Source organism: Neodiprion virginianus, chromosome 6 (genome assembly GCF_021901495.1).
Source record: "Neodiprion virginianus isolate iyNeoVirg1 chromosome 6, iyNeoVirg1.1, whole genome shotgun sequence".
NCBI lineage: Eukaryota > Metazoa > Arthropoda > Insecta > Hymenoptera > Diprionidae > Neodiprion > Neodiprion virginianus.
The window spans coordinates 27,414,769-27,440,267 of NC_060882.1; the positions used below are offsets into that span (position 1 = coordinate 27,414,769).

The 25,499-nt window shown below is 42.2% G+C and overlaps 3 protein-coding genes across 9 annotated transcripts; all 3 read left to right on the plus strand.

Moving 5' to 3' along the window:
* LOC124307900 (transmembrane protein 151B-like) lies at nucleotides 1–25,096 on the plus strand. 7 transcript variants are annotated; one of them, XM_046770069.1, is made up of 10 exons: nucleotides 1–11; nucleotides 1,291–1,295; nucleotides 15,563–16,542; nucleotides 17,587–17,718; nucleotides 18,362–18,442; nucleotides 19,224–19,451; nucleotides 20,661–20,864; nucleotides 21,109–21,303; nucleotides 21,937–23,219; nucleotides 23,520–25,096. In XM_046770069.1, the coding sequence occupies exons 3-10, from the start codon at nucleotides 16,522–16,524 to the stop codon at nucleotides 23,938–23,940; spliced, it is 2,565 nt and encodes an 854-aa protein (XP_046626025.1). In that variant the 5' UTR covers nucleotides 1–11; nucleotides 1,291–1,295; nucleotides 15,563–16,521; the 3' UTR covers nucleotides 23,941–25,096. The 7 variants fall into 7 exon arrangements, with proteins under 7 accessions (XP_046626025.1, XP_046626026.1, XP_046626024.1 ...); XM_046770070.1 differs by having other exon boundaries at nucleotides 16,024–16,542; XM_046770072.1 differs by lacking the exons at nucleotides 1–11; nucleotides 1,291–1,295 and having other exon boundaries at nucleotides 15,633–15,648; nucleotides 16,449–16,542.
* Nucleotides 5,453–8,665, plus strand: LOC124307910 (uncharacterized). The gene is made up of 3 exons (XM_046770091.1): nucleotides 5,453–5,730; nucleotides 6,335–6,533; nucleotides 6,640–8,665. The coding sequence occupies exons 1-3, from the start codon at nucleotides 5,628–5,630 to the stop codon at nucleotides 7,073–7,075; spliced, it is 738 nt and encodes a 245-aa protein (XP_046626047.1). The 5' UTR covers nucleotides 5,453–5,627; the 3' UTR covers nucleotides 7,076–8,665.
* LOC124307912 (uncharacterized) lies at nucleotides 10,789–13,079 on the plus strand. The gene is made up of 3 exons (XM_046770093.1): nucleotides 10,789–11,011; nucleotides 11,167–11,301; nucleotides 11,385–13,079. Exons 1-3 carry the CDS (start codon nucleotides 10,957–10,959, stop codon nucleotides 11,660–11,662), a joined length of 468 nt encoding a protein of 155 aa, XP_046626049.1. The 5' UTR covers nucleotides 10,789–10,956; the 3' UTR covers nucleotides 11,663–13,079.
* Nucleotides 25,097–25,499: the final 403 nt, after the last annotated feature.

The following is a 25,499-nucleotide window of genomic DNA, read 5'->3' on the forward strand; positions in this document are numbered from 1 at the left end:
GTGGGCTCTTCGTTCAAGGATAACAGCCCCCACAATTCTCTTCGCTCGCCAACCACCGCAGCGCCGCTGGCTCCACCGCCTTGTCTGCAACTCTAACGCGCTATAGGTCTGTTTCGCATTGGATTTTTATCATCGTTGTGCAAATACCACGTCATCGATACTGAAATCGCCCATTGCGAATTTGGCAACCCAATTAAAGCGCGTCTGCAAATCAAACAACAATGACAAGTTTCCTAGATCCGAATGATGGACGAGAATCGGCGCTATACGCGTGGAAAATTTCTTCAGGAAATTGCGAATTGACTTCGCATTCGCAAAATCTTCAATCCCCCACGGCACTTGGTCCGGATCTTCGAGATTCGCAGCACGTCTGGGCGGGGCGTCCGGGTTTCGCAGTATTGCAAACGACGCCGCAGTTGCGCGCGCGAACCACGGCGTGCGCCACGACGCGCACGGCGGGCTTTCGTACCCGGGTATCAGCAGGTCGAGGAGCCATCACTCTCGAAACCGATTGGTCACTGACCGAGCAACGTGGATCACACATGACCTCGTCGGTTCTGAGGAAGTGGCACTAAGTCCAGGGTCGGCATACGCGCAATCTCGGAAATGTGCGCGCGTGCCTTGTAGAAGGCTAGATAAAGGTTGGTAAATAACAAAGGAAGGGCACTTGCTCGGCTGTGAATCATTCCATTTCTTCATTATTAAACTGATCAAGTATGACGAACGTGATAATATGTCTTATTGTTAGACTGCTCAAGTACAGACTTCAAGAAACATAGGAGCGAGGATTTCTCGTCGAAAAACATTTCGGACAAACTAGTATCACCGAGTAAAACGTACCTCGAAATCGTCACGCATGACTGGAGCTTTCGGAGCTCCTTAACTAGGAGTCTATCTTTTCCAGGAGGAGTTTTCATCCTGGCCAAAGGAGAATAGGAAGGAAGAGTAAGAACCGAGAGAGGTGGACGGTACGTCGATTAATGCACGAAACTGCGTGATAAATTCGCCATCTGTCCTCCACCAATGGTAACGACGGACGGCATGTCCGAATCCTTCATGAACTTGTACATGCATCTATTATTCGTTAATCGTAAGTCAGGAACCCTCCTTACGATCGGTCGTCACTCTGGTGCCGGCTGGTTCAAAGTCGCAGTATGTGAGACAGACTTAACGGCGTTCCAAGAGTGGAACGAGGATAGAAGTCGAGAAGGAGAGAGTCGGCGCAACGAGGCGAGGTGAAAAGAGACAGAGAGCTCAACCGCGACTCGAACGGTTCTTCTTGTCTCTAAGCGAGCGTGTTCCCCCCACCACCTAAACGTACGACTATACGCGATATTTTGCAGACTAGGACTACCCAGGGCCAGCTGAACAAGTTTCGCTGGCGAAAAATACGTCAGCTAGGATTATAATAATGTATGTATATTCATGTGAAACTCGGGGTTTCCCTAAAACTGTGGAAATTTCATGCTTTTTCCTGAAAAATTTTATATATAGAAGCAGGAGATCAGCATAGCGTTGAAGCTACCTGCAGTGCTTTGCCTATTTCACGAATTTTCCCGGGATATCTTCAACATTTTGCTCTTTTCTTCTTCTTTTCATGCCTGATGGTATTACGATGCGCGGGAAAAAGAAAGCTGAATTTTTGATATCGGAATATGTAATCACAATGTCGAATATTTTTCAAAAAACTCGTAACAAAGAAAGAATCGTCAAAAAGAAAATCCTAGACATGATACGTTGATCTAGGATTGCAAATATGTGTTTTGCAATGTATACTACTACAAAATTAATAATAGTCAAATAACACAATACATTCGTATGCCAAGAGAAAAAAAAAAAAAAAAACTACGGTCTTCCGTCATAAAATACCTTCTCTCGTGCACGGGGTCTATTTTATCTAAACGGAAAATATGAATGCATGCGTATGTACAAGAGAAAGAGAAAGAGAGAGGGAGAAAGAGGGAGGGAAACAGAGAGAGCGAGAGATTATAATGGTTGGCCTTCGCCTTCTCTGGGCAAGGAAAAAAATAAAGAAACTAAACCAAAGTAACACAAAAAACAAAACATTAGTATAACGGATGGAAATGAAAATGTCGAACCCGTGAAATAATAACAACAAACGGCGTGAAAAAATTGAGTGACAATCAAGTGACAATACATTTTATCATCTATCAGGCGAGCACCACCGTATTAGAGCTGACCCGACTAGAAAAGTCACTGACCTAATTTTTCTCAGCGACTGGCCCGCGCAACTTCACCTTCTCCTTGTCATAGGAGAACAGAACGAGTTTGCTACGTTCCTAAGTCGTACCCGGAGCTGTATGTAAATGGTTCTCAACTGTCAGTGCGCAGCCAGTGTTTGGAAAGTCACGATGATTGATTCGTTGCCGTTAAACTGCGACTAGTACAAATTTCTCGTCGCTAACTCGAGTTGCTGAAACTATTACAGACTTTTTAAAGACGGTCGTTACAATACCAGCTGTTATTTCTTCAACTGCTGAAGAGTAAGAAAACATAAAGTTGCTACGAGAATTAGTATAATTCAAAGAATAAATTGTTACTCCAAACGAGACGTTCTTGCATCACGTAATCGATACGATAATTCCTGGATCGACTAATACTCCACTCAATTATCTGGGGAACGTGTAACATTCTGCGATCACGTGAAACCGTTAGTTACAGTTTCAGTGAACATAAAGGATGACGTTATTGTCGCATAACTTGCGACACGGAGCCAAAGGAATAGTCGTAACGTTATTGGTGTGCGGAATCCGATTGAGCATCGCTTGTGGAAAAGTGATTTGAGCACGTAGTCAGTCACGTCATATTGCGTCAGCGGACCTGCGCAATTAGAAGATCCTGAGGTCTGCTCTTAACCTGCGCAACAGAGAGGCGCGCCCGAAGTTACGGTGACGTTCGTGGAAGCGGTTCTCGCCGGAAATCGAACCACTTTGGACAACTTGGTCCTTTGGACAGATGGTACTCGGGGTGGAGAGCCAATGGGACTGAAAGGGGCTTGGCAAACCGTAAGGTTATCTCCTATACAAGAGAATATATCGGCGAAGAGGGTTTTCATTTTTACTGACGCGTCCATAACCACCGCATTTCTGGCGAACGCCAATCAGGAGAACACGACGGACTAGCTGGCAGAAGCCGTGGAGTTACCGTCAGTCTGGAAGCAGTTTGCCGCGTTCATTACCGCATTGACCTTCGTCCTTGGCTTTCCTCGGCTTCGCGTGTCGCTCGTACGATTTCGAATTTCCGGGGATTAGAGGGACCAGATCAGGCCTGATGGACTCGTAAAATTACAATTTGTGACGCGCCCCCATTGTCGAGGTTCACTAAGTCAACATGACTTATTGCTGCTGCGGGCTGTCTCCGCCTATTGACTCACTCCGCGGACCAATGGCAGAAACCTTCCCCGTCGAGCTTATTGCGTCACCGTAGTTTCTGGTATTCTTCAACCCTCGGAAACTCAATCTTATAAGATTGCTGTAAAGGGACTTGCGAACCGTATCGTGCTGAAGCAGTCAGATGAAAATATCGAACTAACCAAACAGTCTGGAGATTTAAGTTCTCGAGTTCGTAGAAAGAATAGGACAGTTTATTCATTCCCTGGAAAAAGTAAATGTGGAAGATCAAGTGCCAAGTAGACAGCATGACTGTGCTTCCAAATAAACATATCCTATGAGTAACTATTGTGTGTTGTAAATGCCTGGAGAGAGTCATGGTATCGACAACATTTTCGCTGCTGTACTTTGCTAACCACCTTTCAGGCTCTGTAACTGTGTGACTACCGCTTGGTAGTACTCTCGGTTGAAATTGATCTCGCGCGAAAAAACGAGCAATTACAGTCTCAGGGTTGGAGATTTTCAGCGGTTATCGCCGAACAAAGTCACGGGGTTCGTTAGCCGATCGAAACGGGAAGACGTGGATCGTGCAGATTGACGGACAGCCCCGATCTTCAGGGAGTAGTGGGTGGAGTCTCTTAAATTGTTGTACCGCCTTTAACAAATGCTTGGTAGCAGGGTGACATCACGTCGATGGAGGCTGGTCACGTGTCTCTCCCCCGTTACGGTGCCGCGTTGCCACGTGCCAACGTTGCTATGGCGGGACATGTTCTCCTACGAACGAAAGACTCGACTGTGACCCGGCCAGGGGACACAGCAAGGCCCTTTGCCGGACGTCAACGACCTCAACACTCAATTTAACGATGCCAGTAGATCTGGGTTGCCTCGAATCCACGTAGAGCCGCCGGATGGCGAGGCGCCGTTTACGACCTTCCGGCTTCCTTCCACGCAGCTCCGTGCGCATTAACGGTGCAGCGGCGATCCGACGACCCTTTTAATTTCACGACAAGATCGGATCCGATCCCTACCAAAAAGGGTCACCTCGACACCATGAACCCACAGCCAAAGTCTCCTCTCCCAGTGACGGATTTTTTACAGTGCGCTAATGTCGAGCCGCGATGTGCCGAAATTCACCGAGGCAGATGACCTTCATTACCGTCGACTGAAGTATATCGTTATAAACCCTTTACAGCTGACCGCGTAATCGGACAGAAAATTAAAGCAAAAAGCCGTAATAATCGAACGATCATGATTAACGGTTGACGTGTTTATGCACTGACAAATCATGCATCGCGAGACATCTGTGGATCGTAATTAGGTTCAAGCGCCAGTTCATGACCGATGGTCGGTAGAATTCCTTGGTAGTTTGTCAACCCGCAAGCGATAACTCGAATGCCCATTCATTGATCCATGGAACTTCACATATTCTTCTTCACTCGTTTGTTTTCTGCTTTCTTCTTTTATTCGAGCTATTATTGTCTCGTATCTCAGCTTGCAAAAAGCCCCATTGGTAGAGTGCATGTAGGTATAACACTCGCTTTGGTTTTCGCGTAGGTTTTGACGAATGGCATCCGGCATCGTCGGTTCCTCCCCGTCTAGGCGAGACCGGAATTGAAGGTTCCTCGGGGTTCCTGGTCGCCTGATACCTTGCGCGACTACCAGACATCTTGCGGTCCGCACGGATTCCCTGGACGACGGAGCGCCAAACCTCGGACGCGGCGTGATGCGCGCCAAAACCGTCGCAGTACGATACCGGATGAAAAATTGGAGAAACCCAAGGAGACCGGTCTAATTGGCCCGCGGGCTTCGGCGCTCGCCTCCATTGGCTGTATTATTGATGCCCCTTGCGCGCTCGACACGAAACTTTGCCTCCCGTACCATCAGGGTTCCATGAGGTGGTTTACACGGTGTTCAGCACCCTTTTTCGACGTTCCCCAAATCGATCGACGCAGGGCAAAAGCGAGATACGCCGCCGCACTGATGATCCCTTGGCACCGGTTCCGACTGAGGGATCACGTGACGTTTGTACTGCGTAATATTCCGCCACGACATCTTGCGGCGAAAGTTTCAACCTCTAGCGGTCCACGTGACTACGAAAAACATTGACCATTTGGCGTCGGAAGGCCGCCCCTGTTATACCTACCCACGCACACGCATGGAGAACTGGCAGTGTCACTTATGCCTTAAACGTTCGCGGTGATCGTAACTTCGTGATCCAACATCGCCTTTTTCAACACGGTTTTCAACCGGTAAGGGGAGCGAGACGAACCTGCGGCTATGGGGGAACCCGAGGAAGACACATTCTGCAAGAAGATGCGGAAGGCCACCAGAGACATCCATGCAGTGAGCGACGCGCTCGTTAACGCGAAGCTTGCATTTGGTGAGCGAATCAACTGGTCTTATATGGCTACCTCACGATCGACAGTCTTGTTGACAATTTGACAATAGTCTCATTGATGCTCTCAGCTTATCAACTTCCAACTTCGACCCGCAATACAGGCTAAACCTCAAATTAGATTATCTCGCACTCGGTAGTGTAAAAGAGTGGGCGTGTACCAATTGCGGGAGTAACGAATTCATCGGGTCTCGTTAATACTGTTCATAAGACGTGTTCGATAACGTGAATCAATTTCGAATGGTCATTGAAATCAATCATTCACCGGGGTATTATTCGCCTTGTCAAAAAGTTTCTCATTCGTTTAATGATTAAACACAGTTGAAGAAAAGAAATAAGATCCGAGAAACTTGTTTAGATTATTATAATTAATGACGCAAAAGCCACGATATTACGACTTCGTGCAGTTCTTATGAAGATTAGATTTGCATGACTAATTCTCAGCGTAGAGCTAGAGTCTGTTTATTTTTAACTGTTCGGTATACGTATAGCTAGCACGATAATCTAGTAAATATATCGTTAGGGAAAAAGAAAAACAACGCTCTTCAAAGTGCGTTACAAAAATAATACGTGCTCGTGTTCTCCACAGCATTTTCCGACAGTGGCGTATGGGCGGATGGCTTGTTGGTATTCTACGAGGTTTTTCGATATTTGGAAGGAGCAATGATCAGGTTAAAGAACACGAAAGTTGGCTCCCTCAGGCTTCCCGGTCTCCAAAGGACCGAGGCTTTTGAATTGGACCTGGAATACTACCTCGGGAAAGGCTGGATGAAGAATTACACCCCGAGGTACGAGCAGAAGAGGGGGAAAAAAAGAATTCAGTCAAGTTCAATGGGGATGATGAGATCACGACCAACGTTGTTATAACGAGCTTTCAATTTTATGCCGATTTAGGGACAGCGTGGTGAAGTACCTGATGCGCTTAAGACAGCTCGAGGACGCGGATCCGAATCAGCTGATGGCGTACATATACCATTTGTACATGGGTTTGCTGAGCGGAGGTATAATACTACGAAAGAAGAGGCAGCTCATGAGAAAACTTTCGCCGTTCAAAGACGTGCCAATGGGGGGTGACTGCGTTACGGATTTTGGCGAATATAACGTGTTTCAACTTAAACGCGACCTGCGTAACACGATGAACGACATCGCGGATACCCTTGACGAAGACACGAAGAATAAATTGATAGAGGAAAGTAAGACTGTATACGCATTGAACAACGAAATAATAAGGAGTGTTAGAGGTGCGGGTCCAGTCGTTATCAAGAAAGTAATCTACTTCGTAAGCATTTTCGTTTTTTTACTATTCATATTCTTCGTTCTCTTCAAGTAGGTATCGAATCTGTTTTTTGCTTTTTCATTTCTCTTTTTTTATCGAACTGTCGTCGTGGTTTGTATTAAACTGGTCGTGAGAAGACATGTATATACATGTACATATACATACACTTACGTATATACACGTGTAAATGTATATATATATATTATATATGATAATATTAACGACAAGTTATTTAATAATTTATTTATACAATGCATAAAATCTTGACGAGAAAATTTTCAAAATTTAATACCTTATACCGTGCGTTATAACGTCACGTTATAGTTTCGTAAGTTGCGAGTATATGTGTAAGTAATATTTAGTAGGTCATAATGCGAGAATTCACCGTTAATTAGAAAGTCTGAAGATAGAGCATCACATCTTTTCGTAAATTTTGTGATAGTAGTTTTAAGATTTACAAACTCCAAGGTGTCCAACTGGTGCAGTGACGATTAAAAATTACGATTCCAATCATTCACAATGAACAAATTTTAAACGAGGAGCAAAAAGTGGAGAAATATGAAAATCTTCAAATCACGAGTCCGAAAACTAAGAAATTTTAGCTTTTCGATTTGCAGAGACTGGTTTGGAAACCTGGTAAGCCGCTGGATACCACGGAGTTATTTTAATATTACCTCTTATCTAAGTCATTAATCCCTTTTAAAATTCAGAACCGGTTACAGTAGGATACGCGACATTTATCATATAGCTTAAATATAACTTAAAGTGAACTCGTCCCCTTTTAATCATCACATTCACAGCACTGAATATTATATATTTTGACAGAAACAAGGAATCAAATATCATTAAAAATAAAATCAAGAAAACTTAATATATTTGCTCAACTATTTAGAATGTGACGTAAAGTGAAAATTATTGAAAAATACTTGTAAACATATAAACATATGCGTGGTAAGAAGTTGGCGAACTAATTTTCAGACAACAATATTTTATCGATAATATACTTGATAAGTATTCGCTTGTCGCTACGCGTTTGGTTTATGCAGCATGTTAGCTCATGATAAATCGAACGTTGAGAATTTTTCTTGTGCAGTAATCGGTAAATGTTTCTATGGCATAGATGCATGTGTATTTAAATTATTGCATACCGCCAGCCTCAGAAATTATTTTGCCACATTTTTATCGAATCTCTTAAGGCATACAACGGATTGTCTAAGAGAAACATATTATCTACTTATCTATGTCTTAATTCATACGTGCGAAGCAGCTCTGAACGCGTTGAAATAATATCAATTATTCGTCATCAAATTTTACGCCATCATATCGAGTAAGAATTGAAATAAAAAATGCTTACACGAAGAATTCTCCATTCGCAATATTCTTTTTGTCATTTTTCTTAACTGACTATCCATCCAAAGATAAAGTTCTATTTATTATATAGGTGAATACCGTTCGTAATCAAAAATGCGAGGTTTAATGAATAATGAAGAATAAAAAATATCGTAGATCACACTTAGTCGTAGTAGGGTAATCAAATTTTTAATTAAAATTTATTCGACGTACAACAAATCTCAATATGTCATTTATTGTAATGCTCTGTGAATTTTCTTGTAAATAAATTCCAACACACTGACAATAATAATACATATTTCTTATTTTCCTTCATTGTACCCTGATCGGATTGAAGTCTTGAAAAAAATTTATTTCGCGGTTACGAAGTATCATATACGTATAATTATTCGCGATTGCGCGCGTCGCGAAAAAAGTCACTCTGTATTATTCTTAATATTCTCGAGCATCAAGTCCACGAGTGGATACAATTCCAAAGAATTTTCGGAATTCGTGTGAAAGTCGCACGAAAGTATTGAAACACGCAAAGCAAAAGTACGGGGCTTGATAAGGAAAATCGCAATATGCCTAATGCGAGTTGTTTGCGAAAAGAAATGCATCTGCGCATACTCCATAAATTCTCGCCTTGTTCAAAACGTAGGACGGATGTCGTTCTTGATACGAAAATAATGCGCAAAGAGATTAGTTCGTGCACGGTGAATTGCTTAAACAATTTTAACATCGGCAATAGGCTACAGATTCGCTATTTTCGTTCAGGTAAACTTCAATTTTGCCTACACAGCCGAAAAGAATACATGCGGTATACACGTATACATGTTCAACGAACATTCTACGAACGATAAAAACCATTCGGCAAAATGTAGAAAATTTTGTAACAGTCTGAGACTTACCGGCCGCTTAACGCCTGCAGAATGACAACACATTTCGTTCCACTGCAACTGCAGCTGCATTGTGTTGTCTCTAAGGTGTTGATACACGTCCATCCTCACAGCTTTTTTCACTTCACAGTTCACACTTTTTTATTTCGCACACTGATTGATTTAACGCATGTGATATTAAGGCGAGGATTTAAATAGACTTTGCACATTTTTTTGCGTATATTGAATATTCACAAAGACACAACATTGAGACGATCACTCGCGCTACAACTGCGTTGCTTCTGCACCGATTATATTTCGAAATTCGAACACACAAATAATTTCACGGCTTTGAAATTAACTTGACACGTCAGCTTACGTTCAAAACCTTCATCACTGTCACAGAAGTTGAGTTTGTTCATCACAACTGAATATGTAAAACCTACCGTTCCTGACCACAGTTCGAAATTACAGTCGGATCGTCGATTTAAATTACAGTAAACAAACCGCGTCGTTGAGGTCATCGAAACGAACAGCTTGGGGCTAATATCAAGCAGATAAGCCGATTATGAGGTCGATAAACATCCAGCGTTACCCGGGCCGGTGTTTGTCTCTCCTTCATTCCCCAGGTATTCCATACAGTAAGTATTCATACATATATTTACATTCAACACAGAGCAGTTGGTTCGTAAAATTCGACAATACGGTGCAATAAATCATGTTCAGTGTGCAACGAGTCGACGCGATTTGGGATATATCAAAGCTGTGCGGTTGTTTTCAAGAGTCACGAGGTTCAAAGGAACAATTCGAAAACGGTTACCCTGGACAAATTTTCGTGACCAGTACTCGGCAGGTAAGTGGGCTTGGGGCCATAAAAAACCGTGTTAGCGATTCGGCCGCTTATTTACAGTCTTCGATCAAAGCTTGCCAAACCCATTTTAGCTCGAAATCCGACGCATACACCGATACAGGTATAGCGGTCTTTATTATCGACAGGGTAGAGTCGCGGCTGGTTTGAGTCGTTAGAAGAGAGAAAAAGGTACTGATATAAGTAGAAAAAGGTAACCGAACGAAACGTCGTTGACAACGACGGATAGGAAGCGAGTGAGGTGATTTTTGATAATGAAGCGGCAGACAGCGCTACCGGAGAACTGCCGGCGCGGAGATATAAGAATAAACAAGGTGTTGACGGCTCTGAAAGTCTCCCCCGACTAGAAAGACGCGAGAATAAAAGCTGTTTACCATTCGTTCTCTCTTGAGTGGCGCATGCGCAGTTGTGCTCTTTCAAAGATGAAGCGTGAGAACTTGGTATCAAACTACCAGCCTTTTGTAGAAAGCACGAAAATTTCAATATTCTCAAATATTTGCCAAACATAACCCTCCGAAACGTTTCATGTAAACAAATTATACAATCTAACCTGCTGCTGTCGCTCACCGACCTCACCGCTCGGATGTTTCTGACAGTAGTGCGCATGCGTCAGTAGAGAGAAAAGGGCAGCCAACTTTCACCTTCCCTCTCTTTCTAGTAGAGAGACGCTTCTACTCGCACCAGAGTCCGTAGTTCACCGTCTCTGTTCTCATACCTCTATGACTGCCAGCGGGCTGGGAGCGTCGTGCGATTCACAACAATAACTGAGGTTCATAGTTGGTAGGGTGTGGCGTGTTTGGTGATTTGACCCAGGGCCTTAGCCAATTCAGATTTAAATTTACACGAACTCTCGGCGAATTATGAGTAACCGTAACGTGTTTACTCTTGCCGTCCTGGCGCTGATCGCGGTTGAAGGTAATTATCAAGCTTGCGTTTATTAAAACTTGTCAAACAGGTGCGAGTGCTGATTGCACGGTGACTCAAGTGAGGTATCCGTGGATAATTTTTACCGTTTATTTCGCCTCTTTTCCCTTATTTCTGTCCAAATAAACGAATTAATTGTTCTACAGGAAACGCGCTATACTGCTACAGGTGCAACAGCAACAGCCCAGGATGCGGAACACCTTTGAACTGGCTCTGGTACTGGGGGGAAACCTGCCCCGAGTACGACGACAAGTGTGTGAAGATCATCGAGAGGAAAGGAGGTGTGCTTTTTTGTTTTGTCGTAAAAACCAATTAGATAAAATATCGAGCTAGACGTAGAATCTAACAATCGTTCGATTTTCAGCCGAAACGATTCTGACCAGGGAATGTCTGAGTTCGGTACGCGGATTCAGGACCGACATACCCGCCGACAAGTACGAGGGCTGTAGGCCAGCTGCGAAGGATGTCAGACTCGGACATTACGTTAATAACTCGATTACTCAGCTGGATGTACACAGGGATTATTACGACGAGGTGACGTGGTGTTTCTGTTACTTTGACCACAGATGCAACGGAGCTGCCGGTCTCACAATCTCCGTCAGTTTATTGGCCCTGATTTATTTCGCGAGAGGCTTGATATAGGTTTAGATGCAGCTCTTTTAAGAAATTTTTTTTATTACGACTATGATACGATCACGCTAAACAAGTCGGAAATTGACCTTCTATAGAGTCTCGGTTAGACTACTACAGTAAATAAATAGACTACTAGACTAAAATAAAAATCAATCACAAATAAAATTAAAATGTCGCGGGGAAAAAAACAACGCATACATCCAGATTCCTTGTTTAACGTGGGGAGACCGTTACCAACCGTAAGAGTAAAATTCTGTCTGTTTAAACCTACGCATATCTTGACCCGTGTGAAAAAATTCTCTACTATGACATTGTTGAAAATCACAATTAATTAATTGGTTAATTATGTTAATCATTTTTTGTGTTTTTCTTGCCTTCCTCTTTTTGTTCAATATTTTTTTTTTCCTTTTTTCTTTCTTTCTCATTGTTCACACACACACACGCGCGTTGCCCAATCGTAATTATCGTTAAAACTCCATCCAGTTTTCAGTTTATCATTTAAAATATAATATAATTCACCGTCGCTTCCGTCGTGCGGATACAAACCAACTATTCCATAATGTCCAGCATTTGAACTAATCTTCGTTAATGATACCTTTCCAACTCTTTTTTTTTTTTTTTTTTTTTTTTTTTTTTTTTTTTTTTTTTTTTTTTTTTTTTAATAGAGTCTTGGTTAGACTACCTTGCAGTAATTAATATAATCAATTTCGACTGTCAACAATTGCCGTCCGTAGTATTTTATACTCAAGCTACTAAGTAAGATTATACTTTGTTTTATAATAATAGTGACTAAGTAAAAGAAACTTGAATTAGTTTAAAGTGCCTTTTGTCACATGACAACTAACATTCGAAGGGATCTACTGTACTCTCCGTCCATAAAATATTCCCAGTTTAACACATTTTGTATTAAATCTTTATAGCTTACGTTATTTTGTATATACTCCATAAGAATCTGAGTAGTACATAAGCATAATTGTAGTATATTTATTGTATCTATGTAAATGAAAGGACTTTTATCACTGTAGACAGTGAAAGCGTCTACATCGACATCAAACATTCAACATGCATAGATCTGAATGCGTTTTAGAAACGCCCTGGTATCATAGTCATAGATTTTTATAAAATTACATATTTTTTCACTCCAAATTGTGTTCTCAACTACTGTAAGATGTAATAAACGATAGTAGAGGTGATTAAATCACAAACACATCTGTTCTTCAGCGTCATTTTCCCGTTTCTCATTTTTATCATCAAACTCTCATCAAGTTATTACGATTGGTAAAAAAATTGCACGGTCGGTATGTTATCGGTGTATTCGACGAGGATCCACAGCCCCGAAATTCAGATCCATAAACCTCTAGGCTCTTGAAGAATGAAAGCCAATGGCAATGTACCCGGCGCACGTTCCATACTACCTACTGAATTATTACTTATACCGTCCAATAAATAGTAATGTTCGTCTGACTTTATACCGGGTAAGCCTGAAAGATCGTTCGCGTGCATGTTTTTCAGCTTTCCGATGTAAGTCACTAGGGCGAGATATTGCGAAGGAAAAATTTGTTTTCAAACAAGCTATCAAGAAAGTATTAGACTTTCAGAATTCTTTTTCACAGATCGGGGTGACTGTGCAGCTTGAAAAAGTACTTGCGGTGCAGTTTCTGGGTGGACGATGCACTGAAAAAATGCAAATTTCACGTTCGTTAGAGGAAAGAGCGTCGTTCTCATTGCCGCGTGACATCATTAAAACAGAACTAACTGGATAATCCACCTTTTCATTAAGAATCTTGCAAAGCCCTACATCGCACGTGTATTCAGAGTGCATATTGTGTAAGTTTACCAAACTTTCGCGCGAAGTGAAAGAAGAATTTTTTAAATGAATAGAAAAATATTTTCATTTCAATCCAAAGGAAAACACTGTTCAGGTATAACGTATAAATTGCATAAATTATACCGAATGGATAACCGCGATCACGTTCGCTCTAAAATCTGTTATTTTACTCTAGCATCGGAGGATCAATTCTGTATACAGACAAACGTAATATAACTGTTTATATAATATATAGTCTATGCGGTTTTGGCGATCATCCAAAAAGTAAAATCGTGTCTCCCAGTGTCCCAGTTCTCGGACCTTATACTTTGCGCTCGATATGTATGCCGTTAATATTGTATACCTACGTCGACGAAGCACGCTTACAATACTTTTGCCAACACTGACCAATTTCCAAGTAGAACGTAGAAGGGAGAAATTAGAATGAGGCAAATTGAAGGAAAAAGCCAAAAAGCGACAGGCCTATCCTTCGCCCGAATTCTTACATCAATCACCTATTTATTTTAATCTTCTATACGATAATTATTCACGCGCCAATTCTTCATATCCCACTCGTGCATTTATGTACAAGGTGAAGAGGTGTATCGATTTGCGTCTCCCTGTATCTAGAAATATCGATCAAATTATCGAAACTTCGCCAACTGTAGGTGTATGCGTTACACGTACAGATAAAGTATACATACCCTCTTCCATAATAGACGTGGACTAACAACGCGCGATTCAAACTGACTGACTGGCTATTACAACTCGATAATTGCATAGTGCTGGATACGTACACGTGTATATTAGCACAAAAGTGACGCGGCAAACGAACTGAAATATTCAAATGACAATATACGATTGACGGGTGAATTGTAGGCATAGGTACATTCTAATTGATCGCATAGAAATTAAGGATTCGTAATGATTCCTTGCTGTACCTCGAATTGCACCCAATTTTGCGCAACTCGAACAATTGCAAAAAAAAAAAAAAAAATCTTCATCCCGCAGATCCTCCGGCTCCGTTTCGCCATTAAAGTCTGACAATGAGTCGATTCGAGTGGACCAAAACCGGCGAAAGTCTAGGAATGTTTTTTTGCGCGTATTTGCAGAGTGTATTTTCACCGCACGGATGTATGCAAGTATATTTTGTACGTCATGTTCACACACACGCACAGACACAGACATAACGTCATCTCAAATTGTAATCGATAGAGGGCCGACGTCGTGGCGCCAAAGGATGTCTCTATTATTTTGGTCTAGGCGCTATTCGACGCAGTTTCGTTTCATCCCCCTCGATTCAACCCCCTCCAGCAGCTTTCGCATGTATGATAAATAAGTCCGGGGCTGCTTTACCCAGATGGAACAATTCCGCTTGTCTCGAAACGACGTAAGTGAACAAAATTTACAAAAACCGTACCTCGTGCCTTCAAAAAAACAGTACACAACATTACACTTTGAAATTAGCGCCAATTTCGCAATCGCCGTAGGTATTCGTTCAAACGGATCAAGAACTTGGATATCATTTTTGCAAGGTTGAAATATTGCACGAATTAATATCGCACGTGAAGCCGTGCAAATTGGCGGGAAAAAAAATTTCACATCTATATTTCTACGTGCAAATAAACAAAACTCGATATCGTTACACATTAAAAGCACGTGATCAAATCGTCGATCGATATAGACTTTGATGAGCGAGTTACGAATTCGCGAACCTGTTTCGTTTGTTTAAAAACGTCGGAGAAGAAAGTGAAAGAAAAAAATAAATAAATGAATAAAGATGGAAAAAAAAAAAAAACAACAAAATGAGAAAGTGAAGTATGAATAAAAACGCGAAGGACACGGGGGCTGTATTTGTTGAAGAAATCTATAACGCGAGAAACAAGAAAAGAAAAGTAAAAGAAAATACTTTGGCCTGTTATCAATACGTCGGGTAAGGGTTGTCGGGACGGTTAGTAGGGGTTTATTTTCTCTAGGGGTGGTTTTGGGTCGACGTTTTCACCGGTTGCAGTACGACGGGCGCCGTACTGGCGTCGGCAGTTACCCCTAAACGTTCTTTGGAGGCGGATCCACCCATGGCTTCGGATTATAAAAATGAAAAGTACAAAAATTCGACTGATATTAGGGTAAAACTGGAGTCGGCTTGTCGCGAGCTTGTGCTAAAACCGATTCGCGTTGCCGCGATGAGGTGATAAATTGTGATAAAAATTAAATAATATAACAAGAATAATAATGGTATTGATAATAATAATGATAATAACAGCAACAACAACACCAACGATAACGTGTACACGTTTTTTAACGGGAATATAAAGTATGTTTGTAATACATTCCGTGCGTGCGTTGTACATTTGTTGCTGCGTACAATGTATAACGAATATTGTTGTTTGTTATTATGATTCAACGTTGATTCATAGCAGTCCACAGATAATTGTATAATAAATCGTAGTGTGAAATGAAAATTATCTGCAATACGAGGAAACACTCGGCACGTTATTAATTACCTAACACAGAATTAAACAGAATGACAATCAGTTATAATATTGCTAATTCGCTAGAGTAGAATTCCGTGTATTGTTAAGTAAAAGCAATGGTAATAAAATTTTATTCAATATTAATAAACCCTCACGCGGTTAATATGGGTGAAAACATACGTGTCGATAATTATTAATCGGACACGCGTCAGAGGGGGATGTCGGTTTTATTCAACGCTTGACGTATACGCGATAGACGGAGGGTATTGTATAATGCATCTCAGGGCGAGCGATTGCTTTCGACGCATAATTTTTCTCCCAATTTTACAAATAACCTACAGTATTACACACTCGGTCGAAATGTTGCAGTAAACTTTGAGTAATGCGTTACGAAGATATTGAAAGTGACAAGAAATCAACTACAGACCGAAATTTTGCAACGATAGTGCAATAAGATATATATTATATATATACCTGTATATATACATATATATATGTTTTTTTTTTATACAAGAAATCGAACCACCGTGATTCAAACTTGATGATCGTCGATCAGTTTCCGCTGAAACTAACTGTTTGGGGCAAAAATGAACCAGGAAGCTGAAGAGGTAAGATATATTTTATGCAAAAATTTTATATTTCGGAAGAGCAGTTTTTTTTTAAATTTTTTTTTTTATTTTTAACCTTGAACACTGCATTTCGACAAATAATCTCACTGTCAAAGTGAGAGATGTATCGTACATCACACCCTCTGGAGAAAATTTATTTGAAAGGCTACTGCTTTAGATTCTGACGGTGTTAAGTTTCGGTCACGTGTTCATTAACGTGGCTCAAAAACTCCCGCATAGATGACGCAGGCTCTTCATAAATTCAAATCTGCAAGTTACTTTCTATCCGCGCAACTGCAGCTAATAAGAAATTTTTTTACTTAAGCTGGGAGGCTATAGTCAGTTTTTATCAATTGCGTAAAACGTCTTATATTTTGACTGATATCAAAGGCTACGAATCGCAGTGAAAAAAAAGGAATACAACAGCAAAATTCTGTATGCAATACCGAACAAAAGCGCGACGCAAAATTTTTATTTTACTCAAAAATAAATATATGGCATTAAAAATACTAAACCGCGATCGCGATTCAAAGGGTTGATCACACTTTCCAACGACTAATTCTCTCCAGAGGGTGATAATTTCCCGTTTAGAAATGATTTTAAAAAGCGATGTCACACTTGGGAATAATTACAGGCGGAGTGAATTTCTCCGAGATTTTTTCTTCCCCTTCCCCCGGGGGGATAATAATTTACACGTGTTTCCGCAAATAGTATAACCCCATGCGAGCAAATTATAATTAACCCACGTCCTTGACCTTAATTTACCGTTAGATTACGTATCGTAGAGCTGCAAAAATGCCAGTTCGATTACAGTGTTACCGAGAATTGTTATCGAAGCGGAAAACTTTCGGATTTTAATACCGATTGGCATAAACAAAATAAAAAAATTATCCTTTTTCCAATTTGAAATGCAACGAATTAAACCAACGAACTCGCTTCTCTTTGATCTGAAATATGTAAAAATCGAATTCGACATTTTATTTAATCACCGTGTATCGATGTGCACAAATGTTCTTAAAAATTTTTGTGATTGACCCACTGCAGCAGCGGCCAATACCGCAGACGCTTTGCGGCGCCCTACAGAAAGAAGCAAACTGCAAGTGTCTGGTCTTGTCAGTTTTGATATACGGATGTTTAGCGGCTGTGACCTGGTGCAGATGCGCGAACGTTACGAAGGTGAATATTTCAACGCCTGTGATATTTTGCCTTTATAATTCGAAGCGAAGGTCGCAGGGCCAAACTTTAGCCGACTCATTTTCACCAACGCAACATGCAACGACACAATGCCGGAACTAATTTACCACAATGCTGTGTTATAGGTACAAAGTTCCCCGCAGAAAGCTACAAATTGCGTCACATGATACCGACGCCACGTTATTTGCCTATAATTTATACGGGGTGGCGACAATATTTCTTGAATAAAATGACCTGACCTTTCCCGTAACAAAAATTCAGAATTCGCTGACGTTCTTTCGAAAAACTTGTTGGGTGATTTTCGGCAGCTTTAATGAAGAAAAGTTTCAGAAGATGTATATACACCTTGAATACGTAAATTTGGATCCAAAAACACATAGCGTCGATGCGTTTTGCACAAATAATTAGAATTTTCAACAAATGCAATTTCCGAAATTTGAGTTTAACTGAATGTACGAAGCAGAGCTGCAGTTTGAAAACGATTTGTGAAAACAAAACTAGGTTTTTTCTTACGGTCCATCGTAATTCCTTGACTTTTCCCAACAGACGAAATTCGTCACATTGTTTAACCAGAATACCGTCAATCGACCGAATTATTACCAATAAATATTATTTCCTCTTTCAGGTTGTTATTGACTTTTTGAAGTACCCGATTACTAGTACAAAACACGTCTCGCCATGCGACGACGGCTACGTTTACATACCGGTTAGTATTTTCAGACATTGTATTAGTTGCAATATCTTCTTTTTCTAATATCTATGTAATACAAATCATGGTGAAATTTTTCGCTTTCGAAAAGATGAAAATCGTCCTGATCCTATTTTCAAATACTATTGCGAAATTCTTCGAGTTTCACATTATATACCTGTTTCGAATAATATTTTCTCGTTTCTCTCTCGGATGTCATTTGCAAAGTTTTAATTGCCAGCGGGGATGTTCAGCTGTTAGTCAAGTTTTTATCGATAGAAGAAAGTGTTTAATTGATGCACTCGAAAATTCGTTAGGCCCGAACAAACCCTCTCGAGCGAGCACGAGATAACTTGGCAGAAGTTAATATCTTTTTTATTCGTCACCGCGTTTCGGCGTGTATCGCATCTAATATACGTGCGAAGGAAAAAGTAATATTTCCAAGGTATGATTTCAATTAAATTGTAAATCAAGGTTCTCAGCGACGCAATATCAAGCGAAGAATGCAATAAAACTTGTATAATTCAAAAATTAACGCGAAAACTTGAGATATTGGTTTCACGAGACGAGAGTCACGTTCAAAGAATCTTATCGGAGAATAACGGTATCAAAGGTCTGATAGAATTTTTTTCCCCAATTCCGCGTGAAAACCTGACGAGCCAATATCTCGACAGAGGGAATGAAATACTTGAAAGAGGGAGGTAGAGAGAAGCAGGGAGAAAACACACTTTGCAAAACAAAAGAGAAATAAACGTTGTAATCCTTTCATTCAACTTTGGGGTGCCTCTTTGTCCTCGAGGTGGCATTCATGGGCATGCTGTACCTCGTCTACTTGGTCGAGTGTTACCACTCGCCGATAAGGATCGACCTTTTGCACGCGAGGAGCCAGGACAGCATACTCACGAAATTAGCACAGCTCAAGATGGCCAAGGCGACGATATGGTGGAAGGCGATATCTTATCACTACGTCCGCAGGAAACGCCAGATAACGAGGTACAGGAACGGTGACAACTACACCACGACTCAGGTACGTCACGGGCGATACTGCTCATCCTCTGATCTCCCCGAACCAAGGTCTGAAACACGCAAGCGATTATCCGTTGAGTATGTCGGCTCGCCGAAAATCGATACTTACTTTTTGTCAACTTTATCGCGAGATTGTCGTACATACGTTGGGTGTGTATCAAATTACAACGTTCTCAAGCATTTTACGAAGCTCTCTTCGCAAATAAAAAAAAAAAAGTTGAGCTTACATTGAAGATCCAATTCCAAGCTTCGTTTCAAAACGTTTAAAAATTGTTGAAAAGCTGGGAGATTCGTTCGATCTCATTTCACAATGGCTCGTTATATTCAGATTATTATCCGGTAACGAAATTAACACGAAGTGTTGATTTTCGGTCGATCTGCAAACTCCATAGTCGTATAATTATAATTAACCGTCAGGTGCAACGAGACGGTTTTTCACGACACAGTTTTTCTGCTCCGTATAAATTTCGTTTAACAATCTTTCAAATTCTGTTTCCGTTCAAATTCTTGGTGTTTTCCTTGCTCTTTCGTCAAAGCTCGAGTATTTATTCTTCGCTGCTCGCTAACCGGGAAGGATACACAGAGAAATAGAATGAGACAGATAGACAGAGGATTTGAAGAATTTGGCTCCAGTGTTGGCCCGCTAAATCGAGGGTCTCTGTATAAAATAGGTCAGGGCACTTGATTTACTTTTACATAATGCCCGTCCAACCTCTGGGTATTGTTCAAGGTTATTTTCAAAGTTCCCCTATAACGCTACACGCTATCCGCTTTGCTGCTGGATGGAAGTTCATTTACGGACCACCCGCCTCTAATTCCTTACGTATCCCGTTGCCGTCGGCTCCCTAGGCCAAAAGATTATTCACGGTAAACGCCTGTGAATTTTTTCTCCTCGATTTCTCTCCGCTCTCTCGCCCCCGCCTTCGTTCTATTCGTTCTATTATCAGACCGGCGAGCAGAATTTTTTTCCTTTCTTTCGATTTTATTGTTACTTTTTGTACTTAATATCAAATTATTTTTTTTTTTTTTTGTGCGATAAAACGCAGGCTTCGGGCCGAATCTACGCTGGTTTGCAAACCGACCGGATGTTTGAGATCGGCTGTATAATAAATTTAATAACGACGGTAATAAACGCGCGAAGGCATGAAGGAATTGATTATTATACACGTATAACTTTTTATACATAAACGAAGAAACGCGTTTGCCTCAGGTCTATTACGAGAGGGTGAACACCCACGCTGCAACCTCGTTTTACTTCTACGGTTACTGCGGCGTCAAGGACATCAGCAAGGAGTTACTCCTGGACCCGAAATTGCCGATAACGAAAATATCCCTTACGAAGGGGTTCGCCTTTTCGAACATGAGGTCAGCGACCGAATTCGAGGAGGCGAGGTCGAGATTCTTCGCTGAACAGGTAAAACGAATTGATCACTTGGTAGAGCAGGTCGAGGATAGGAAAAATTGATACTTCAATCCGCCTAATGCTTCGCGAACGCGATATAACTCTCCGTTAACATCGAGTTGTATGTATACCTGTATCGATGCGTCGAAGACGTCGAGGACTTTACGGCACTTCATCTCTCGCCACTCCTTAAATCATATTTCCTTCCGACATGACGTGTTTCCGATCGAATCGTACGCGCACGCAACACTCACAGGAGCACAGGGACGACTACATGGAGATGCGGGAGGGCCTGGATCTGGGCTACAACTTCAACCCAACCTCCCTTGTTGCTGTCCTCGGAAAACCCTGGTTCACAAACGCTTACGTCTACTGGAGTCTGAGCGCCCTTCTCCTCAGCTGGCCCTTAAGGATCATCATCGAGTGCAACACGCAGTACACCGATTACCAAGTAGGATATCAACAAATTTTACCGGTCGAGGGTGAATGGGATCCACGGTCAGCTGACGATGAATCGAAAGTTAGGAAGAGAGAAAAGTACCGGTTGAAAAAAAGCTCTAGTAATGTAATTTTTGGAAACGATATGGTGAACACGAATCAAATGACATACCTGCAATGTTACACAAATGAATCTGAACAAATTCGAACGGCACAAGCTACGATATGAACAATCTAAGGAAACGTTGAAATCGGATCACAGACGCGCCAGAATTGAAGCACCGTGAAAGTTTGAATCGTGAAACATTCTCTCATACTGCCGATATCTTAGCACTTGTCACTTCAATTCGCTCGGATGCATTATCCTATTTTACACAATAGAGATGTTTTTTCATTCGTGATTATTATCATTGGCAGAAATAAAATTGATACTTTCAGTGACTTTTCACTAATTTGTCACTGTCTTCCATTGCCTATTTACTGATTCTTTCCAGTGGCACACTTGTAACTAATTCATATTTAGAGAGTGCAGGTTATTTAACCAATTACTTTGCGTATTACTAACTTTGGAATCGGAGCAACCGGATCTGAGTATTCTTCCGTAAATAAAAATAAATAAATAAAAAAATTGTACCGATTTCCTCAGATCACAAAACTCTTTGGCGTCAACTACGACGCACCGACCGCAAACGGACAGCCGATTCACGCTTCGTCCAGCCAGCTCAGCGCTCCTGGTTCCTACATGCTGGTTCCGAGCTACAGCGAGGCTCTGCTGATGGAACCGGCACCGGTTCCGGTTCGTTCCGGAGTCAGCGAGGAGCCTGCAACAGACATGGTGCCTAGCTACTCGGAGGCGCTATTGTACGAGAGGGCGTACGACCTCCAGGGTGAAGTGAGGGTCGAGCAGTGCCCGGAGGCGGCTGGCGGTTCCTCGGGAGGAGGCTGCGAGTGTCCGTGTCACGGACAAGTTTGCGAGGCGGGGATTCCCGGCGGGAGCAACCGAAGCTCGATGGAGGTGCCGGAGGAGGCGCAGGACAACTGCTCGGTCGGTAATATCGGCAGGCCCTGTTCGAGCTGCAGCGAGGAGCCGATGAGCGTCGGGCATCCGGATCCCGTACCCAGGCTGATCGGCGGAGGGTCGAGTCGCGGCTCGGCCGAGGCGCTGAGCCAAGGTTCGGAATCGACAAGAGCGGGCCCGCAGGAGAAGCCGCGGCATATCCCGAGGGAGAACTCGGAACCGAACCTAAGGACGAGCTCCGACCAGCTCTTCTGCGGTAGTGTTCCGGTCTTTGGTCGCGGGGCGGCGCGGCTCAGCCTGGAGAACATCCTCGAGCACGATGAGACCGTTGAGTCGGACTTCGGCACCCGGGCTGAGGCCCTGATCCTTGAGGAGGATGACGATTTCGACCCGAGACGTATCGCCGGTACGAGTCGTGGCGCGATTCCGAAAACCCTCGAAGCCCCCGCTGAGCGCCCGAAAAAGATACCCAGCTCCAGGACCTACTTCTGCATCAAGTCCATCCTCAAGCAGCACCGCCGGCGATACACTCTCGTCACACCCGAGGAACTCCAGAACCTCGTTGGCCTCGAGCAGAACGGCGATGTCGCATCTACCAGCCGCGGATGCAACCCTCAATGCTGCGGCGCTCATTGGGAGAGGATCGACGTCAACTCCAACACCCTGGAGAATGGCATGCCGCGCAGGGGGCAGCAGCTATTTCAGGGCAGCCTCGACAGCCTCAGTTCAGGACGCCTCAGCGAGGCCCCATCTATGCACAAACGGGACAGCTCGCGTACCCTCATTTTCGCCAGTCCCATTCAGGAGATATGCCCCAGCGATCCGTTCGGCGGAAGGACTTTAGTGCCCAGCGAAAATCCACCGGACTACGAGGATGCCCTGGATCTTCCTGTTCTCTCCAGACTCAAGCGGTCGGTTATGATTCGACTCATCGTTGCTTTTTTTCTCTTAATTGATCGCTGTTGAAAGTTGAATTCGTCTCGGTAGATTAGAAATGAAGATGATATTATAGTCCGTTTTTACCGACCGCGGTAAGTGTCGCACACTATGATTCGACTTTCAGAAAAAGTGAGCATCTAGTACGACTTCCCTAGTTCTCCTGCCTTCCCGTTGGTTGAAAACTAGGGAAAACTGGGAAGTGCCATTTTACATGGTCGGTAAATAGTGACTATCCGACGTACGGGACTCATATTTTGAACTGATTTCAACAGGTCCTTCACGGAGCGTGAGACGCGAACCCCAGGGGCCGGGGTCCGGAAACACCATCGTACGTTCAGCATAGAGCCGGAGTACTTATTTTCGGGGAACCGGGGAGTCGAGAGGCGCTGTCAGGGTGACGGAATGCCCTACGACGTAGTAATCCCGGTACAGAATAGCAGAGTCATAATGCCGAGTCAGTATCGGCGGACAGTTTCGGAGGACGGAGCTTCCGGTTCGAGCGGTTGCTGCCGGGAGCAGGAGCCGGAATCCGGGGGCCGTCTTTCGCGGCTGACGCGTTCCCTGACGGAGAGAACGTCGTCGAGGAGAAACGGGGATCGTGACTTCCGGAGGAGCCTGACGGACAGGATCGAGTTTTCGAGGAATCGTCCAGGGAGCAGGAAGGTCAATATAAACATGGAAACCTCTTTATAACAAGTCCGATACGTTAGAACAATTTTTTTCGACGACGTCATAAAAGTTTTTTACCTCAGTGCTGCTTATATTATTTTTCAATATCTTTCTCGGGGCAAAGTGTTCCTCTGACAGGATTACAATGATTCTAATATTCTATTTCATTCGGTTGACAAAATTTGCTATACATGTATACTTCGTACGAGATGTTACGTCCTTCTGAAAGGTATTGGGAACCAACGTATGGACGAAGCTGTATATAAGCAATATGGCGTCGGAGAAAGTGATCAGCTGATGGTTTTATGCAAATCATGCGAATTATAGGACACGAAAAACTTCTGGCAAACTGACGAGCCCTTATTTTGTTGTATCGATTTAGTAGAGAGTATAAGGAGTTCGAGAAAAAAAATTGTTAGATAAGTTTTGCCGACAAATGGCGTCTTCCGATGTGTTGGTTCCTAATACAGGTATAATCGTTCCTGCGGAACTCGATCGCTCAAATTTAACGCACGGTTTGACTATAGAGATAGTAATCATGTAGAGAACTTTTCAATTTATCCTTGAGAAAATGTGTTACTTTTAAATTTCAAAGGATCATTGATCTCAACAAGTCAAAATATATAAGGGCTGAAAAAGTGCCACGTTAGTATGTAATTTGAAAAAATTTAATTCGAATGTCGATCAATTATTACTATATTCTATATCTATAGGTGTAATGTATATTTACAGGTACTGATAATTAGGTGTTCATTTTCTTTACAAGGACCAGAAGCCGAAAGGTTGATCGTCGTTGTTATTCTCAATAGTTTTTCTCTTTCTAATCGATGCTATTTTTTCCGCATAATTGCTGAGTGTGATGTGCTAAATGATGTTCCATTGTTTTTATTTTTAGTATAAGGACTAAGCGTATAATTGATATTTAAAGAAAGTTTTTGAGCCAGTGTTCTTACATGCGGATATTTGTAAGCTAACGAATGTGAGATTTTGAACCGCTGCATTCCGAGATCGAACTTGTCTTGGTGGATCTATGTATAACGTTAATTATGCTAAGTCAGCGAGTAACTATAGGTAAGTAAGTTATTAGCGATAAGACGCGTAGCGACCCACGGCAGCAAGGGTTTGCAAAAGGCTTAAGGGAAAAAAAAATCACTCAAAAGATCAGGAAGATGTATGCTCGATAAACTTATGGCTTAAATCGCTGTGCCGCGCAGTTAGGTAATAAATATAAATATACGCATATATACACACATATACCATATACCTTACATACATAAAAGATTCGAAGAGCGAAAAGCGTTGAGTGTCCAAGATAATGTATAAAATATACATACACTCAATTAGCTAAAGCGTCCGAGAAATGCGCGAAATTACGAAAATGTCACGTCCCGGCGAGCGTATTATATTGCAAATTTATTCTCGGATACGCACCGGTCGGAAATCATTTCAGAGAATAAGAAAGATCCATTCGAAAAGTATACATTATCGTCGTCAATTTTCGCAAAATTCCACCTATTTTCCACCCAAAAAGATTAGATTTGTCTACCTTCTTCTTAAGCGTTGTTAAACCAATAAAAAGACAA

Bases quoted from the DNA above. Each gene is read 5' to 3' on its own strand.
- LOC124307912 (XM_046770093.1), top strand. From the start codon at position 10,957: ATGAGTAACCGTAACGTGTTTACTCTTGCCGTCCTGGCGCTGATCGCG. The intron at 11,012-11,166 runs GTAATTATCAAG...ATTGTTCTACAG, and splicing joins GGCGCTGATCGCGGTTGAAG to GAAACGCGCTATACTGCTAC. The intron at 11,302-11,384 runs GTGTGCTTTTTT...TTCGATTTTCAG, and splicing joins GATCATCGAGAGGAAAGGAG to CCGAAACGATTCTGACCAGG.
- LOC124307900 (XM_046770066.1), top strand. From the start codon at position 18,122: ATGCGTTTTGCACAAATAATTAGAATTTTCAACAAATGCAATTTCCGA. The intron at 18,443-19,223 runs GTTAGTATTTTC...TTTGTCCTCGAG, and splicing joins ACGGCTACGTTTACATACCG to GTGGCATTCATGGGCATGCT. The intron at 21,304-21,936 runs GTAGGATATCAA...CGATTTCCTCAG, and splicing joins CGCAGTACACCGATTACCAA to ATCACAAAACTCTTTGGCGT.
- LOC124307910 (XM_046770091.1), top strand. From the start codon at position 5,628: ATGGGGGAACCCGAGGAAGACACATTCTGCAAGAAGATGCGGAAGGCC. The intron at 5,731-6,334 runs GTGAGCGAATCA...TGTTCTCCACAG, and splicing joins TAACGCGAAGCTTGCATTTG to CATTTTCCGACAGTGGCGTA. The intron at 6,534-6,639 runs GTACGAGCAGAA...ATGCCGATTTAG, and splicing joins ATGAAGAATTACACCCCGAG to GGACAGCGTGGTGAAGTACC.